Source organism: Ruditapes philippinarum, unplaced genomic scaffold, assembly GCF_026571515.1.
Source record: "Ruditapes philippinarum isolate M1 unplaced genomic scaffold, ASM2657151v2 ctg742_1_1_1_1, whole genome shotgun sequence".
In the NCBI taxonomy this organism is placed as follows: domain Eukaryota; kingdom Metazoa; phylum Mollusca; class Bivalvia; order Venerida; family Veneridae; genus Ruditapes; species Ruditapes philippinarum.
This window is the reverse complement of record NW_026852967.1, coordinates 171,586-191,060: the sequence shown is the minus strand read 5'-3', so window position 1 is coordinate 191,060 and position 19,475 is coordinate 171,586. Positions and strand designations below refer to the sequence as shown.

Below are 19,475 nucleotides of genomic sequence, written 5' to 3'. Positions count from 1 at the left end.
TGCGAATTAAGGAAATAGCAGAAATGTCTTTTCAAAGCTAGTGAAGCATAAAACGCCGTTTATGGTATATTTTCGCGACCTTTTATATACAAGAGACAAAGATATTTGTGTTTTTATGTACACGTTTGAGACAAATTATACAAAACAGTTTTATTTATCGAGTTATTCGTAAAGTACGGATTTATTATTATCATAAAGATATTGATAGGTTATATGGTTATATGGTTATATGGTCAAGTATAAAGCGCTGTACAACCATATAACCCAAGCCGGTGCAACCGTATATAAAGAACTATGTTTTAACCAGTCAAACGTCTTACAATAAATTTACATAACAAAACAAAAGAACGTGATTAGAATGGAAATAAATATTCATAAATTTGAAGTAGACGGCAATACAGATAAAACAAATAGTGCGACTGTCTTTTAAACATCGAATTTATAAACGAAAGGCATTTTCGTGTTATGTTGACACTTATACCTTACTTTAATTTTGTTGATGAATTAAAATTGAGTATATACCTTTAAACCTTTCAAAAACGTAGTCCAACCGCTACCATAATACTGCGTACATTTATATATTTAATCCAAAAGGAATAATAAAAAGGAAGGAGGTAGTTCGATTTTCTTATTTATTTATTTTTTTTTTAAGTTTTTATTTTCAGCCCCGTTTGTTTGCTTTCATTGTGTTTTGTATTGGCGGGGTTCGGAAAAAAATGTGTTTGTTTTGAGTAGTTGTACTTATATACGATCCAATTGGTGAGCTCAGTTTTTTTTAAATTTTAATACCTTATATTAAATTTAAATATCACTCTACTCTGCATGATATAAACCAAAAGAACAATCCCATAATTATAAAAATAAAATATAACAACTGTGCAATTCACACATTCAACTGAATTTAATGAAATAAATATAAACATTTATTACGTTTGATTCAAACGTTTAATTACACGTCTGAAGAAAGTTTCTATGCATCTTAAATATATGACATGTGATAAATATAGAATAAGATGCATATAACACTGCATCTAACGATATTTTACTGAAGTTTTTTTTTTTTTTTTTTTTTTGTTGTTGTTTTTTTTTGTCGATTTCAGCTTCCAACAAGAGTAATCTATCGTTATATTGAAATTTAATAAATTTTTTTTTGAAAGATTAATCTCTATAAAGTAGGATGATTTTTAACTTTTGAGAGAATCAGTTATGTTCTTGGGGTAGAGAGTAACCAAATCCCTCCGACCGGTTACTTCCCTTGATCTCCGAGGAATAAAGGGAGATAATTGCGTGAAAATTGGAGATTAATGTACTCAAACAAAGTATAATCTGTAATAATATTACTTCAAAATTTCAAATTTATACTTACTACTTGATTATATGCGTTATTAAAATCGCTGACTGGAAAATAACCAAGATTTATTATCAAGCAACACGCTGACCCGATGTTGCGCATGCCCATGAATATTAAAGAATTACGTCATAATTATACGATAGTGCTTGGTTTTGTTTAATTGCAGCGTTTAATTCATGGATAATCCAGCTGGACCGACAGGAGTACATTATAAGAAGGACGGCGATTCAGAGACTGTACATTCTAATACGAAACTATTTAGTAAAGGAAACGGTTCCAAAATGAACACTCGGCTTCTTTACACCGCAATTGTCATACTTGTTGTTCTGGTTATAGCTTTAGCTATAGCCGTGGCTTTGGTGGCGACGGACAACAAAAATAATGATAATGATAATAATTCCGGTACGACAGAAGGAATTAAAGACGTCACTACGCCATCTGGAGAAAATGGGGGCGATAACTCTTACTGGCCGGTTCCAGATTGCTCGTATGCCGTAAATAACGTGGAAAAAGCGAAATGCGTGCTTGATAGCTATCCGCTTGTGGACGGGTAAGAAATGTTCTTGTTGATAATCTTGTATTTTAGATGACCAATATATTCATAGTTACAGCGTCTAAGTTCTATGTATACCATACTATATTTATAAAAGTATACTTCCGTATTATAATAAGTCAAGTCTGTATTCTCAGTGCCTGAAAGGGTGGTTTGAACCTCATCAAGCATGGACTTTATTATACATGTTTAGTCCCAAACATAATAAATTCATGGTCGTTTAAAAGAGAATTTTAATTTAAGTTTAAATGGTAGAAACGCGTCGCAAAACAGTATGTTAGCATATACATTTGACATTCTGGGTCTATGGTGGCGTGGCTGATTTCTACCATTTAATGCGATAATACGCCAAATATGGAGCGACAAAACTTCAGCCGCGAAATAACGAAATTTTACAAAATGGCGTCATGGTTGACGTCAACATTATTCATCAAATTGTAAATCAAAATGACTAATATAATTACTAGTGTGGTAACCATTCGAGTAAAATGTATTGAACTATGCTGGCATCCGAGTAGAATGTACTTATCTTTGAATGCATTTCGTGTAAGTTTTAATGAAACATGATAGCACCTGAGTAAAATATAAAGGACTTTAATAAAACCCGAGTTTCACCTAAGTGCACTCTTTGAGTAAAATGTTTTGGTTATATTTGATGACTCTTTTCCGAGAAAGGTTGCCTACAAGCACAACTACATCGTAATAAAAGCTAGGCCAATCCACCTTCAGTAAAGAAAACAGCTTGAAAATAAAAAGTTGAAATACGAGTAACAGGATAACTAAACCTTTATCATAGAATTCAGACAATCTAAGACTTGCTCGATTTGCTTTATTGTCTCAAATTGTTTCAATGAACTGCTTGGGTTTCTGTAGCAATAAAAACAAACTCAGCGTAAATTTTAAAAGTTTTATCATATTCCACGGATATTGAAAATAAAGTATAGCCAAAAAAGAAATGGTATGCATACCTTCTAAAGTTATAGTACAAAGTATTTAGCCAAAGTTAAACAAGTGTAGACAATGTATTTATCACAAAGCAGGGAAATGCGATTCGATTAATGTGTCTCGTTTACCGTATCTATGATTTAGGGTACTTCAACCTTTTCGTGAATAACAACTCGTTGGTGTTTATTTACATAACTGGAATTTATTACTATCATATAACTGTGTGAAAGTTTGTCAGTCATCATGTATGTATTTACACAGATATATTTATTACACATTTGATGTCCTGGTCGTTATCTAAAATATACTCTGAAGCACTCTTCTTTAGCAACAGTAGCTCATTTAGTTGATAAACTTGTTTTTATGTGCAATATTTATGACAGCAAATAAATATAACACAGCACCAGTTGAAATGTTTTGGGCGCAGGGGATCTAAAAACGAGTCAATATTGAAGTTCAGAGTGGCCGAAAGCACAAATCTTTTTACACAAACAGTTAACCAGTTTCTCAGTATTATTCAAACATGTATGACATTCATTGATGAAAAGAACATTTTACATTCATTGCTTCAATAAAAATAAAGACTGACGCCAAAAGAAGTCCCATTTGTTTACAAAATGATATGGTAAAGGTAATTTTTTATTCTTTTTCAGCCACAATGATCTACCGTACCGTTATCGAATGTATGCGAATGCTTCGGTATATTCCGTTGACCTCAGAGATGATCTTCGTATAGTTTGGAATACATCATTATCTCACACGGACATTCCAAGATTACGTGCTGGGAAGCTTGGAGCACAGGTACATGCATGATAAATTTATTTCATTCCCATTCCGATTAAAGTTCTGATCTACTTAAATTATTTATTGCATGTAGATCTGATTGCCACCGTATTTGGTTCGCCTTCATTGTGATTCGTATTTCCTGAGAAAGCATGCGACCAGCAATCAAACCGTCATTTACAAATAGGCATAAGACGAAGCATGCGTGGAAGCAAAACATTTTTTTGTTTTTTGTTAAAAAAAGAAATTGTTTAAAGTAATTTGATACAAATAAACTGGAAATCATAGACTTTTTAAAGGGTAAAATTGTTTTGCTTGTTTACCTGTCGACTGTATGGACAATACCGTGTTTGTTCTCGAAATCGCGAAAATAAGTTTTCTAGTGGTTGAAATTAGAAACCTCATCGCTTTCAAAATCGAGAAATTGATGGACCGCGAGATGGTAACAACGTATTGATGGTCGTCAGATCCTAAAGCGTAGCGTTAATGAGGAGAAGATTAAGGAGCTGATTTAATTAGATTTATTTATCCCTATATGTTTACAAGAACATTATACATGTTTAGATTTATTTATCCCTATATGTTTACAAGGACATTATACATGTATCTCTACATATTCCTTGTTATTAAAAAGAAATATATGCGCAGCAACACTAACTGTTCAACTGTCTAGAATATAAACACATGTTAGTTAGTGCCTAATTGGTTGGAATAAAGACATTTCATGCAAATTTCGTTAGGTTACTCTAAATATTTTAATTTGAAAGCCACAAGAAATGACATCGGACACATTCCTAACATAAACATGTACATAAACATCATATAAACAGAGGAATTGTCAAGTATTGTTATGTTTTGTTTGGTTTTACGGCACACAAACACAATTTAAGTCATTTGGCGCCGAGACAAGAAAGATGTTTTTGGCTAACCTCGGATGCCACAAACTTAAAGCAACACCAGGGGTCAAAACCGCCTCACTTGTTGGAGCTAAGAAATTCAACCCTCAGCCACAATGGGGAATTGTCCCACTCGACCTAATTGTCCAATAGTTTAAGAGTGTGCCTCTTAACCTAATTGTACAGTAGTAGTTAAGATGTATGCCTGATTACCTATGGGTCATGGTTTCGATCCTTACTGGAATAGCAACCATGTTTACTCTTCATAAGCCAACACAGTCCTAAATTATAGGATTCGGACTAGAAATGAATTCAATCAAACTGAGCTTTCATCACATGGACCGTAGATTATCATTGGTCAAAAATAAAACTGATGCATATATATTAAAAATATCCCCCATTGATGATTCGAGGACCAAAATAAAGTATTTTTTCAACAAATCGCACTTGACTACATGAAAACTTTATGTGTATTTGTGTAAGTCTACACTGTTAAAGGAAACTATTGTATTGCTTTTCAGCAGATAGTTTTACTGTCAATTTTATGTGTACATAATGACAACGTGAACCCGCTGCTTCTTTTAAAGTGAAGTTTTTATTTAAAAATTTGAATGAAAGTCGTTCACTAACAGCACGTTTACCAAATTTAACAAAAATTGCACAATACGCACTGCTCGTATCTATCAAATACTAAACGAAATATTTTTTTTTTTTTTACATTTAGACAAAAAATTAATTTGTATTAAAGAAAAATCAGTAAATATGTCAACCGTTAAATTAGCGTGACAATATGTCTTATATTGTTTATTTTAAAAGGAAATCTTATTTCGTTTCAGCGAGATGACAATTCGTTGAACTGAAATTACGAAAATAAAATAACAAGCTTAAATAATGTCACTTTAGGTGCTCCGTTGTATAAAGTAAATCATTGTGCTGGTTTATAGTAGTAATTCAATTGTTATCCTGTTTATAATGCACAGCACGTTACAGAAATGTATGGTCAATTTACATCTTGACCTGACGATGAATGTGAAGAGAGGATAATGAATAGGCAGTTTTCTTTCCACCTCGATCAAGATAAAGTTTATAAAAATAAAGAAAAACTAAGTGTCCTAATATGAAAATTTACAATATCTGACCATTAGAAAAAAACCGCAACCACAAAGTTTGACTCTGACTACTTGAACACGAAAACATTTTAAAAGGTCCATTTGGTAGAATAATAACACTGATAATGACGACGACGACAACGATGATGTTGATGGTGATGGTGGTGGTCGTGACGATGATGATGGCGACAACGATGATGATCAAAACATTGAGTATTGATAATGATGATGTTGATGGTGGTGACAATAGGATGTAATACTGTGGTAGTCATGATGATGATGATAATTATGACGACGACGACGATGATGATGATGATAGTGGTGATGATGATAATGATGATGATGACGATGATAGAGAAAAATGATTGAAACAAACACTGCCATGTTAATTGTTGATTATGACGATGACGATAAAATAAGCAATAGCAATCACATGTACTGTTTACACTAGTTTCAGATAGATTTGTATCATATTTTCAGTTTTGGGCATGCTACGTGCCTTGTGGTTCACAATACAAAGATGCTATAAGGTTGTCCCTAGAGCAGCTTGACGTCATAAAGAAATACGTTGCTAAGTATCCGGATACTTTTCAGTTCGTAACGACAGCTCAAGGTAATACACATTGTATCATAGTTTTGGGACCTTTCTGTTAAAAATATGTAAGAGTTAAATCGTTTACATAATTATACATGCACAGTGCGTTAAATGGAGTGCACTCCTGAGCAAGCCTATTGATAGGCTCATTTTTGCCGGGGTATACTTATTGTGACGGCACAGAAAGGGAAAGCGATAGAAATATCATATTCAGATGCTCGTTCATTGGTTACTTTTTTCTAGGGTTGCATATTGTGACAGCGTGTTTTTATGTTTGACTATGATACAAAATAGAAAGAACATTAAAACACGCGGCAATTTGATTAATACTCGGGGGGCTACGCCCCCTCGTACAAATCAGATAGCCTCGTGTTTCAATGCTCTTTCTAATACTTAACGGACAGGCACCTCTATATACTGTACACGTATAAGTGAATAAGTTAGCGACGCGGAAATATTGGCGAATTTCGCGAATTGACGAAAATTGCCAAAATTTCCTCTAGCATAAATGTCAACCAACTGGTCATTAAATTCTACCTTTGCACGATTCGCTTATATTTCCTCCAGCGAAATGTCTATAATTTTTAAATTCGCTAACTTTTCGACACGCAGAAATATCCACTTATACCGTACAGCAGGCCGGGTCTTTAAAATTGATTGGGCCCTGAAAAAATTAAATATGAAAATGTATACAACAAAGATAACAGCTATAGTTTAGCTACCTACATAAATTAAAAAGCTTTAGGAAGATGACCTATGCTGAAACATGTCATTGCAGAAGTCCGATTATAATACTAGTAATAGATGTAGAAAAATCATGTTACATAGCAGAGACTAAAATATTTAGAATTGGCATACAATGAACATTTATATTAGAGCGTATTTCGTTATGAAGAGAATAAAAACGTTTCGCAAGAAAATATTCCATAGCTATAATTGCTTTGTCGTCGCTTATTTAGAGATCACCTCATGCTCACGCATCCTATTTTCATAAAAAATTTAACGTCATTCTTTCTAGGAAGGTACTTTGGTCTGTTTTTATCACATTACTAATTCTGACAATTACAGACATATAAACATAGATCTTTTCACCCTTTGACAATTTTGAAATATAATTTTCAGGAATATTGGACGCATTTAGGGCGGGAAAAGTCGGCAGCATGGTCGGCCTAGAGGGAGGTCACTCTATTGATAGTAGTTTAGGGACACTTCGGATGTTTTACGACCTTGGAGTGCGATACATGACCGTGACCCATAGCTGCAACACACCTTGGTTTGTTTTGTTGTTGTTGTTGTTGTTGTTACTGCTTCTGCTGCTGTAGTCTGGATAACCTGTCCCTATTACTACGTTATCGCAGAATATATAGAAGGCATGGAACCAGACTATTGCTGCTATTGTTTTACTGTTTCTTAACGAACTGATCACCTTTATCTTTTCCGCGAGTTTAAAGATTGAACACCACTAAATGATTCCGTTTAATATATTTAGTGAAAAGAAGAAAAAATTCAAGAGACAAAATCTTTGCAGTTACAATATATATTTAAAATATATACATCAAGCAGACAAAGTTATTATTTGTAACGTATTCGCCTGCTCATTTCAATCGGTAGTGTCATTTAGTATCCTTTTTACATCGAAATTTACGATATGCATTTTTTATATTATTAAAGTAAACATACTGTAAAATCATTATAATTCGTGGGACACTAATTTCCATTGCATTCATGTATAGTAACATCAATCTCCAACGAAATTTTATTTTGTCTGCTGTAGAAATATTTTCACATAACATTATAAACCATTTGACTTTTTTTGCAAAAACAGACAACCCTAGAAATAAAAAATCTACAAAACAATGTCCGTTCTTACAAAACCACGAAATTTCATGCCCACGAAAGTAGGTGAAGTTGAGAAGCACGTCACGTGTTCGGATCAGTATCATGATTTTGGTGTATATTAAACTTGATATCTACTCGACTGTAGTCAGAATTCAAATAAACAAATAAAACACTTTTGTTATCGCACATATAGTAAAGGTAGGAGCCCAAGGACAAGTTGCAAACCAATCAGAACACAGATTTTTTTATCTTGAAAAATAAAACAGTGTTTTTCCTATTCACAATACATGTCTTTTTTGTTTAGTTTCAAGATTGTTTGTATAATATCAAAATTCAGTCTCACGTTTGTTTTATCTTCAAATATAATATTTAAACGCGACGTCTCTCTTGCATCAAATATTGATATTTACTATTTTTAACAAGCGTATTTACTGAGTAAACAGGTTTTTAAAGTAAACGCTTGTATTCCTACACGATTTGTATAATGAGATATCTGCACTTGCAAATGATATTACTGATCATTTAGACCCCAACATATTTTAATAAGTCTTTACATATCATTAAAGGTGCATGAGCCAGGGTTTTTAAATTAAGTCCATTTGAAAGGCCCGGAATGAACTAGACTAACTGAAATGATATATACAGGCATTTGTTTGTCTTATTTTGTTTTGTTGTTGTTGTTGTTTTTTTGTTTGTTTTTTTTTTGTTTTTTTTTTTTTTTTTTTTTTTTTGCTTTCAAGGCATATGGTAAGGTTACATATAGGCAAACATATAGCATAATGAAAACAACATAAAAGAAATCATTTATTGGCCTTGCAAATCTTAAAGTTTGATAACAGAAACAATTTCGGCGAAAAAAATTGGGTTACCTGCCCTTGAATTTGAGAATTTGCTCATTTCAAGTGCGGATAATTCACAACGTCGGTGTAAGCATAGCATTTTTTCTTCTGCGTTCATGTAGCTGAATTCCAGCAAAGAGCTTTAAAACACGAATCAGTAATAAAGTAAATGATAGGGTTTGTAAGACTGATGTAAGATTAAAATTGCAAGAAACAAAATCAAATTCAAATACAGATAGCTCGAGTTCGGTGAATTCTAATTTGTTTCTCGCTGATCATTCTAACACGATGCAAATTTTGTATGAATTTTATAAGTAGTTTTCAATATGCTTAAATGTCAATATTTAACCCAAGCAAACGCCTTACTCAGAGATTTATATGATACAAAGCCATTTGTCTGTCACACGATAGTCTTTCGAACAAATTCGAATATCCCTGTCCAAACCAATGCCGTAACAATTACAAATCAATGAATGTACTCCGTTTTCAACAATGCATTCTAAGAAATATAAAATTATTTTTTTCTTTTTGTTCTCCTTGTTGTTGTTGTTTTACATTTTTATGAAATAAACAAGATGTTCAATCATGTATCTATTTAATTCAAGGGCAGACAACTGGATTGCTGATACGCCAGAGTATAATGTGACGAAGGACGGAGAAAAACATGGCGGACTTACAGATTTTGGAGAGGTACACACATATATTATATTCAATTAATTATTCACAAAATCACAAGAAAGGTACTGTACATTGAACATTTTGTTTACAGCTCGTAAGTACACATATTAAAGTTAATGCTTACTGGTACATACTGCGCTTTAGTAAAATTGATTATGTTACAATGTAATTACTACATGTAGTTTTTTAGCTCACCTGTCACAAAGTGACAGGGTGAGCTTTTGTGATCACTTTTCGTCCGGCGTCCGTCCGTCGTCCGTCCGTCCGTCCGTAAACTTTTACTTTAAATGACATCTCCTCATAAACCACTAAGCCAATTTCATCCAAACGTCACAGGAATGTTCCTTTGGTGGTCACCTTTAAAGATTGTTCAAAGAATTTAATTCCATCCAGAACTCTGGTTGCCATGGCAACCGAAAGAAAAAACTTTAAATATCTTCTTTTAAAAAACCCAAAGTGCTAGAGCTTAGATATTTGGCATGAAACATCTTCTAGTGAGTGTCTACCAAGTTTGTTCAAATAAAAGCCCTGGGGTCAAAATTGGCCCCGCCCCAGGGGTCATTGATTTTCCCTATATGCATATAGTAAAAACTTAAAAAATCTTCTTTTAAAGAACCCATAGAGCTAGAGCTAAGATATTTAGCATGAAACATCTTCTAATAAGTGTTTACCAAGTTTGTTCAAATAAAAGCCCTGGGGTCAAAATTGGCCCCGCCCCAGGGGGTCATTGATTTTCCCTATATGCATATAGTAAAAACTTAAAAAATCTTCTTTTAAAGAACCCAAAAAGCTAGAGCTAAGATATTTGGCATGAAACATGTTCTAATGGGTGTCTACAAAGTTTGTTCAAATAAAAGCCCTGGGGTCAAAATTGGCCCCGCCCCGGGGGTCATTGATTTTCCTTATATGTGTATAGCAAAAACTTAAAAAATCTTCTTTGAAAAAACCCAAATAGCTAGAGTTTAGATATTAAGCATGAAACATCTTCTAGTCAGTGTCTACAAAGTTTGTTCAAATAAAAGCCCTTTGGTCAAAATTGGCCCCGCCCCGGGGTCAAAATTGGCCCCGCCCCGGGGGTCATTGATTTTCCTTATATATGTATGGCAAAAACTTAAAAATCTTCTGTGAAAAAATCCAAATAGCTAGAGTTTAGATATTTAGCTTGAAACATCTTCTAGTAAGTGTTTACAAAGTTTGTTCAAATCAAAGCCCTGGGGTCAAAACTGGCTACGCCCCAGAGGTGTCATTGTTTTTAACTATATGTGTAAAGTAAAAACTTAAAAAATCTTCTTTTAAAAAACCCAATGAGCTAGAGGTTAGATTTTAAGCAGGAAACATCTTTTTGTTGGTGTCTACCAAGTTTGTTCAAATAAAAGCCCTTGGGTTAAAATTGGCCCTGCCAAAGGGGGGGGGGGGCGGAGATCATTGTTTTTCATTATATGTGTGTAGTAAAAACTTAACATCATGAAACATCTTCTAATGGGTGTCTTCCAAGTTTGTTCAAATAAAAGCCCTGGGGTTTAAACTGGCCCTGCTCCGGGGGCCTATATACAGGTGAGCGATCTCAGGGCCATCATGGCCCTCTTGTTTCTTGTTTACTGTTAGCTTTGGTTTTCGATGTTCTTTATGTCATAATCATCACCAATCATCATCATCATCATTATCATCATCATCATAGACATGATCATCATATTCGGCATCATTATAAAAATATAATCATCACTGTAATCATCATCAACATTATCATCAGCATCATAAACAACATAATCATCACCGTCATTTTCATCACCATATCATCATCATCATCATCATAATAATAATCACCATCATCATCAACAACAACATCGCCGTCACCATCATCATAATGACACGTGATTGGAAATATCGCAAAATTGTAAATTATTGAAATATGTATTTTAAATGTGTTAGTACTGATATGTAGCAGGAAAACGATGTGCATTTGTATGTATGAGACAAACATATACACAATGATGTTTCAGAAAGTGATACTGGAAATGAATCGACTGGGCATGCTCGTTGATCTGTCTCACGTTGCCAAGGATACGATGGTTGACGCACTAAGGATCTCCAAGGCCCCTGTAATATACAGTCACTCCTCGGCCTTCTCACTGTGTAATCATTACAGGAATGTGCAAGATGATGTTCTTAAGATGACGGTGAGGATATAAATGATATACTATATGATATTTGTTTAAGTAGATATTGAAAATATCTCACTGATAATTAAGAATAGTTATATATTTTAACGAGCGCATAGTGACATATGTTAAGTTCAAAATGTCCATCTTTGCAATATATTTGGCAGCTAAATAATTGGGAAACAAAATTCTATATCTCAATCATTTTCAAGCAGTGTGATATGACTTATATTTCATTACTAGTTTACTAGTTTTCAATATCTCACTGGAGTACTTAAGATAGGTAATTTAATTTTAGTATAACATCTCAGTATTTAGAATATTTCCAAATTATTGCCTTTCTCTTTGTGCTTTTTTATTTTCAAGTAACCATGGAAATAATAAGAACAAAAACAGTATGGGATTAGAAAAAAGTACAAAAGAATTCCTTAACATTATCTGCAAGCTTAGAACGACAATATGTGCAAGCTTAGAATGCCAATATATGCAAGCTTAGAATGCCAGTATATGCAAGCTTAGATTGCCAGTATTTTCAAGTTAAGAATGCCAATATTTGAAAGCTTGGAATGCCAGTATCTGCAAGCTTTGAATGCCAATATTTGCAAGATTAGAATGCCAATATTTGCAAGCTTAGCATGGCAATATCTGCAAGCTAAGAATGCCAATATTTGCAAGCTTAGCATGCCATTATCTGCAAGCTTAGAATGCCAATATCTGCAAGCTAAGAATGCCAATATCTGCCAGCTAAGAATGCCAATATCTGCCAGCTTAGAATGCCAGTATATGCAAGCTTAGATTGCCAGTATTTGCAAGTTAAGAATGCCAGTATTTGAAAGCTTGGAATGCCAGTATCTGCAAGCTTTGAATGCCAATATTTGCAAGATTAGAATGCCAATATTTGCAAGCTTAGCATGCCAATATCTGCAAGCTAAGAATGCCAATATTTGCAAGCTTAGAATGCCAATATCTGCAAGCTTAGAATGCCAATATCTGCAAGCTAAGAATGACAATATCTGCAAGCTTAGAATGCCAATATCTGCAAGCTAAGAATGACAATATGTGCAAGCTTAGAATGCCAGTATCTGCAAGCTAAGAATGCCAATATATGCAAGCTTAGAATGCCATTATCTGCAAGCTTAGAATACCAATATTTGCAAGTTTAGAATGTCAATATCTGCAAGCTTAGAATGTCAATATCTGCAAGTTTAGAATGTCAACATCTGCACGCGTAGAATGTCATTATCTGCAAGCTTAGAATTTCAATATTTGCAATCTTAGAATGCCAAAATCTGCAAGCTTAAAATGCCAGTTTCTGCAAGCTTAGAATGTCAATATCTGCAAGCTTAGATTGCCAATATCTGCAAGCTTAAAATGACTATATCTGCAAGCTTAGAATGTCAATATCTGCAAGTTTAGAATGTTAATATTTGCAAGTTTAGAATGTCAATATCTGCAAACTTAGAATGTCAATATCTGCAAGTTTAGAATGTCAATATCTGCAAGCTTAGAATGTCAATATCTGCCAGCTAAGAATGCCAATATCTGCCAGCTAAGAATGCCAATATCTGCCAGCTAAGAATGCCAGTATCTGCAAGCTTAGAATGCCAATATCTGCAAGTTTAGAATGTCAATATCTGCAAACTTAGAATGTCAATATCTGCAAGTTTAGAATGTCAATATCTGCCAGTTTAGAATGTCAATATCTGCAAGCTTAGAATGTCAATATCTGCCAGCTAAGAATGCCAATATCTGCCAGCTAAGAATGCCAGTATCTGCAAGCTTAGAATGCCAATTATCTGCAAGTTTAGAATGTCAATATCTGCAAATCTTAGAATGTCAATATCTGCAAGTTTAGAATGTCAATATCTGCCAGTTTAGAATGTGCAATATCTGCAAGCTTAGAATGTCAATATCTGCCAGCTAAGAATGCCAATATCTGCCAGCTAAGAATGCCAGTATCTGCAAGTTAGAATGCCAATATCTGCAAGTTTAGAATGTCAATATCTGCAAACTTAGAATGTCAATATCTGCAAGTTTAGAATGTCAATATCTGCCAGTTTAGAATGTCAATATCTGCAAGCTTAGAATGCCAATATTTGAAAGTTAAGAATGCCAATATCTGCAAGCTTAGAATGTCCTTATCTGCCAGCTTAAAATGCCAATATCTGCAAGTTTAGAATGTCAATATCTGCAAACTTAGAATGTCAATATCTGCCAGTTAAGAATGCCATGCCAAATCTGCAGTTTAGAATGTATATCTGCAGCTTAAGAATGCAATATCAGCTAAGAATGCCAATATCTGCCAGCTTAGAATGCCAGTATCTGCAAGCTTAGAATGCCAATATCTGCAAGTTTAGAATGTCAATATATCTGCAGCTAAGGAATGCTTCTGCCAGAATGTATCAAGCTAGATGCTGCAAGTTTAGAATGTCAAACTTAGAATGTCTGCAAGTTTAGAATGTCAATATCTGCCAGTTTAGAATGTCAATATCTGCAAGCTTAGAATGTCAATATCTGCCAGCTAAGAATGCCAATATCTGCCAGCTAAGAATGCCAATATCTGCCAGCTAAGAATACCAATATCTGCAAGCTTAGAATGCCAATATCTGCAAGCATAGAATGCTTATATCTAGAAGCTTAGAATGCCAATATCTGCAAGCATAGAATGCTTATATCTAGAAGCTTAGAATGCCAATATCTGCAAGCATAGAATGCTTATATCTAGAAGCTTAGAATGCCAATATCTGCAAGCATAGAATGCTTATATCTAGAAGCTTAGAATGCCAATATCTGCAAGCATAGAATGCTTATATCTAGAAGCTTAGAATGCCAATATCTGCAAGCATAGAATGCTTATATCTAGAAGCTTAGAATGCCAATATCTGCAAGCATAGAATGCTTATATCTAGAAGCTTAGAATGCCAATATCTGCAAGTTTACAAGGCCAATATCTGCTGGCTTAAAATGCCAATATTTATATAATTATGTTTTGTTTGATTATGCGTAAATGATTTCAACAGTGCATTTATCGTTGGTTAATGTTGGTGTTTTTTGTTGTTTTTTATTTTTTAAAAGAAAGGGAACGGGGGGGTTTTGTCAGGGGAAAATTTTCTAGGGTTTAAATATATAAACTGTCCGGGGAAAACCCCAACATAACAATAGAAAACACTTTTTCTAAAATTCGCAGGTAAGTGGGTAAATCAACTTTGTAACATCATAAAAAGAGAGACTTGAATATTGACAGACAGCTTCAAAGAATTTGGTCAACATCATAACTAATAATTTAACTACTGTATACAATATCAAGTAAAAGTGTATACAATCTTTTTCTGACTAATTTCTCTAACCAAGCTTTAGATTAATATTATGGAAGTTATTAATAATTCTTTCGCCTGGACAACCCTAGCTGATTGCGTCATTACATAGATGTGGTTCCTGACAGGGCGATTACATGGTCATAATACGGTGCTTTTTTAATACAAGTTGTAATAAAGTAATTGAAAAATTTAATGGATTTACAGATAAAAGTAATTTGCCAGATTTTTTGCCATAAATGCCTGACAACCAATGTCAGTAAGGTTACACCAGGTTGTAAGTAATTACAGTTACCAATAAAATCAATCATTTACGACTCATAGTAATTACATAGGTATTAAATTCTTAAGTAAGTTTAGAAGTTCTAATAATACTTATATCATGTAATTCTTTGACGTCATGTTTGACATCACTGAATATTGTAAAAGAATTTACTAGGAATAGATCTACTGGCCTCAGAAAACTTATGATTATTAATGTTTTAGGTAAAATTGTAGGGAGGGAATCTTCTTTATTTTATAGTTAACGAAGCGTACCATGTTAAAGTACATTCATATATCTTATTTTCTTTCAGATCATATTGACTATATAAAGAATTACATTGGTGTAGACTTCGTTGCCATAGGAGCAGACTATGATGGAGTTCCTTCGTAAGTTGATTCTACATAACCATTTCTAAGTTATATCCATATCACCACTTTTAAGCTGCACATGTACTGTGAATTAAAATTTATTTCGTGGGCATTAAAGTTCGTGGTTTTGTCAAAATGGACATTTTTGTGGGATCTCTAATTCGTGGATTGTCGGGCTATTTTTTTTTTTTTTTTTTTTTTTGTCAAATAATTTAACGCTATAAATAATCGTTTAGCAGACGAAAAGAAAATTTTCGATGATTGACCATATTAGTGCCCCACGAATAATTAGGATTTTGCAGACTTTCCGAAAGCACATGGTTCTAATGTTTATTTCCACATGGCCTACTTTTATTTATTTTAAAAATCATTTTAATTACATGTCGTTAAGCATAAACCATATATTTTACAACATATTGCTTTTTTGTCAACACGACATATGGTTTAATTCAAGAAATACCAGGGTAAATAATTATAGTAAAATTAAGGCGAAGGTTAAATTCATATATTAATATTACAGCAAATTTGATAAAAAAAGGAAATTATTTCATTTAATAACAACAGCCATGTATATAATTAATATTTATAAACGTCTCGATTATCCAATAAAAAGCGACGTTACAAACGTGTTTGTTTTGCATGTAAGATTGAAATATAATTTCACTGAGTGAACACCAGATGCAATATTTTCACGAGTGGCGAGTGAAAATATAACAGCTGGTGTTCACGAATGAAATATATTTCAATCTTTTATGTAAAACAAATAAATTTTCTTTTTATTTCATGCTTTTTAAGTGATTTTAAGTATTTTTTCTGATATTGCCGCGTAACGTCGCGCATTCTCCTTTTCGACGTCATCACACCATGACGTCACATCATCAATTTTGAAATATAGTTCTGTTAAATTTCTCTAACTTTGTTACATTTTTAACATGAAGTATGGTGACATCGACTTTCTTTTCCTAAAGAAGCAATATTTACGCATGACGGCATTTATTTCTGCCTGTTAATCCATTTAGTTATGATTTTCTTTTCATCCGTATTCAGATATAGTTCGGCTACAGTAAATATTATATTTTATAAATTTCACTAGTGGTTTATCAGAATATAATCATCTGATATATTACAATAAAACACTGGAAAGCATGAAATAAAAACTCTATTTAAAAGCACATATTCATTGCCTGTTATCAGGGTACCCGAGGGTTTGGAGGACGTATCCACGTATCCCGCACTATTTGCCGAATTAATACGTCGTGGGTGGAATGAAGAAAATCTCCAAAAATTGGCGGGAAAAAATCTTGTACGAGCGTTCATGCAGGCAGAAAAGGTATGTTCAATCTATTTTTAGTAACATGGTCAACAAACGTTTGGAATTAGTTTTATTACCATTCTAAAGTTTGTTTTTTTTTTAATTTCTTTTTTTGGGAAAGTTTGCGAGCAAATTGGAAAAAAATTCTAACCCCTTTAAATTTTACAAAAGAAAAATTGTAAGAATATTGGGTTCCCGGGGGCCCCCTAAATTTCCCGAAGATTTTGGGCAAATTTTTTGAAATTTGGACTTCATCTTTTTTTTGTCAATTTATGTTTAAATTTCTTTTTATTAGTGCAAAGACTTTTGATTTATTTTCCTGAATTTTTTATTTATTCAAAAGGAAAATTCTAAAATTTTTTTTTATAAAAGAGAGTACAACCGAAGTAGGATTTTCTTTGAATACAATTTTTAAAGGGACTGCACTGGTCTTAATTATTTTTAATTTTTATTGATATGATGGAATTGCAAAAGAAATTCGGAATTAATATTCCATCTGGACCAATAACTTGTGTGCGAGATTTTATTCACTCACTCCGTTTTTTCCAGAATAATTATTCTAAGTGTGAAAAATAACCCCAAACTGAAAAATACCATTTTCAATCTATTTCTGAGTATATTTCTTAATTATCTTTTGCATATTTTTCTGTTTAAAGTTTTCCAGCTGGCCTATTTAAGAAATTCAAATTTTATGTTTTAGGCCCTTGAACCTCAGTCGAGTTCCTTTAATGGTCACATTTTTTTAATTCTTGTATTTATATTAACCAAGTGCCTATACATTACAGGTTCGTGATGAAATGTCGTATATGGATCCATACGAAGATATTCTCCCAGAAAACGAAAGATGGCCGGAAAACCAATGTCGCACAGACTTTTAACGAAATCATATCATTTTCTGGAACGCTTATTGTTTACTGTAAAAATAGCGAATAGCGGAGATGTTTTTATTCCATAAACAGCTCGCAATAATAACAAAGTTGTGTTTAATTTTTTAGTTTATTTTCTACGAATGATTAATTATATGCAAACATACTGATGTCAGAAAGTCGCAATGTGAGAACTTAATATTCAAAATTTGTTCCATGATTTTCTTAACAACAATGGTTTATTATCATATTATCGTTTGGGATTATAATTAGAACAATATTGAGGTCATTTACCGTGAGGTAAATCCTTTGGCACGGACAAAAATTATAACATAAAAGCAATATTGTTTCATCAGATTATTTTATGGTTATGCACTATATTACAGTCAAACCTGTGAAAAAGTCATCCAATGGAGATACCAAACGTTATCTTTTAAAGTTATGTGGCCTTAATTTGGAGGTTAATTCGTATTTTATTAATGAAGGATTGTTGAGGAGTGGCCTTTATTAACAGTGTCATCTATGTTCGATGGTGGTCTTTAACACAGGATTGACTGTAGAAAAGAACTACAATTTACTCCCGACTTATTAATACGCTCGTATTTATAGTGAACAAGTACTCAAATCTTTTGTATTAAGTTTAGAACATTTTCTGTTAAGTTTAGAACAAACAAAAAAAATTATATACTAAAATCTAGTAAAAATGTAAAAAATGTTAAATATTATAGAAGAGTCAACCAGTTAAAACTTTAGTCTTATCTGACCAGTCAATGCACTTGCTGTCGTCTGCTACTGTATCTTTTTTTAAAATTTAATTTAGCATTTTGATATTAAAATTCTATATTTACATATCAATATATCTAACAAATGAAGCGCCCGTAAAAATTCCGCCAATTTCGCCATTATCCGTGTCCTATTCGGCAAACTCCGTCATTTTCATAATTAATATTGCATACGCCATTTTAAAAGTGTTTTGCTCAGGGTGTTTATAACGCTTATTTGAAGTGATCGATAATCGGAAAGAGGCAAAATGTATCGGATTTTGACAAAATTTCCGTTACGGGTTATACATTTCTTTTATAATTTTAAATTTGGTCCACATTTTATGGGCCTTTTTTGTCTCAGCGATATATCTGCTTGTTTACTCATACGAATATAGAGATGATGCTTAGATCTATATTTTTCTTTTTTTTTTCTATAGTCTTAGTGTTAAAAAGTCAAATCTTGTTTATTCATTCTTGTCTTTCTTATGTTTATGATATTTCCTTATAATGGCTGATTTGTAATGTATTTAGGACAGAATAAAGCGTAAAACTGTATTAGTTGTTTGAATAAGAATGTTCATATTTATGTATTATCATTGAGTCACTCAATAGGTCGTATTAAATTATTTTTTTTCCATGTTCTTACATGTTAACCCGCTTCATTCGTGTTTTGTTGTTTTTTTATATATATAATTATATAAAACATGTCTCTTACTTCAATATCTGTTTCTTATATCGAAAGAAAAATTAAATTTATGTTCCGGACTATTTAGAGTCTAAGTTAAACTCTTACTAATAGAATATTGAGTAAGAATCGTAATGAAGCGTAATGGCTCGAC

General features: G+C 32.9%; 1 protein-coding gene across 1 annotated transcript; it reads left to right on the top strand.

The window, feature by feature from the left end:
- Nucleotides 1-400: 400 nt before the first annotated feature.
- On the top strand, nt 401-19,191 carry LOC132729512 (dipeptidase 1-like). The gene is made up of 10 exons (XM_060715289.1): nt 401-614; nt 1,518-1,901; nt 3,503-3,650; nt 6,118-6,250; nt 7,355-7,505; nt 9,516-9,600; nt 11,589-11,771; nt 15,585-15,712; nt 16,889-17,024; nt 17,792-19,191. The coding sequence occupies exons 2-10, from the start codon at nt 1,528-1,530 to the stop codon at nt 17,882-17,884; spliced, it is 1,431 nt and encodes a 476-aa protein (XP_060571272.1). The 5' UTR covers nt 401-614; nt 1,518-1,527; the 3' UTR covers nt 17,885-19,191.
- Nucleotides 19,192-19,475: the final 284 nt, after the last annotated feature.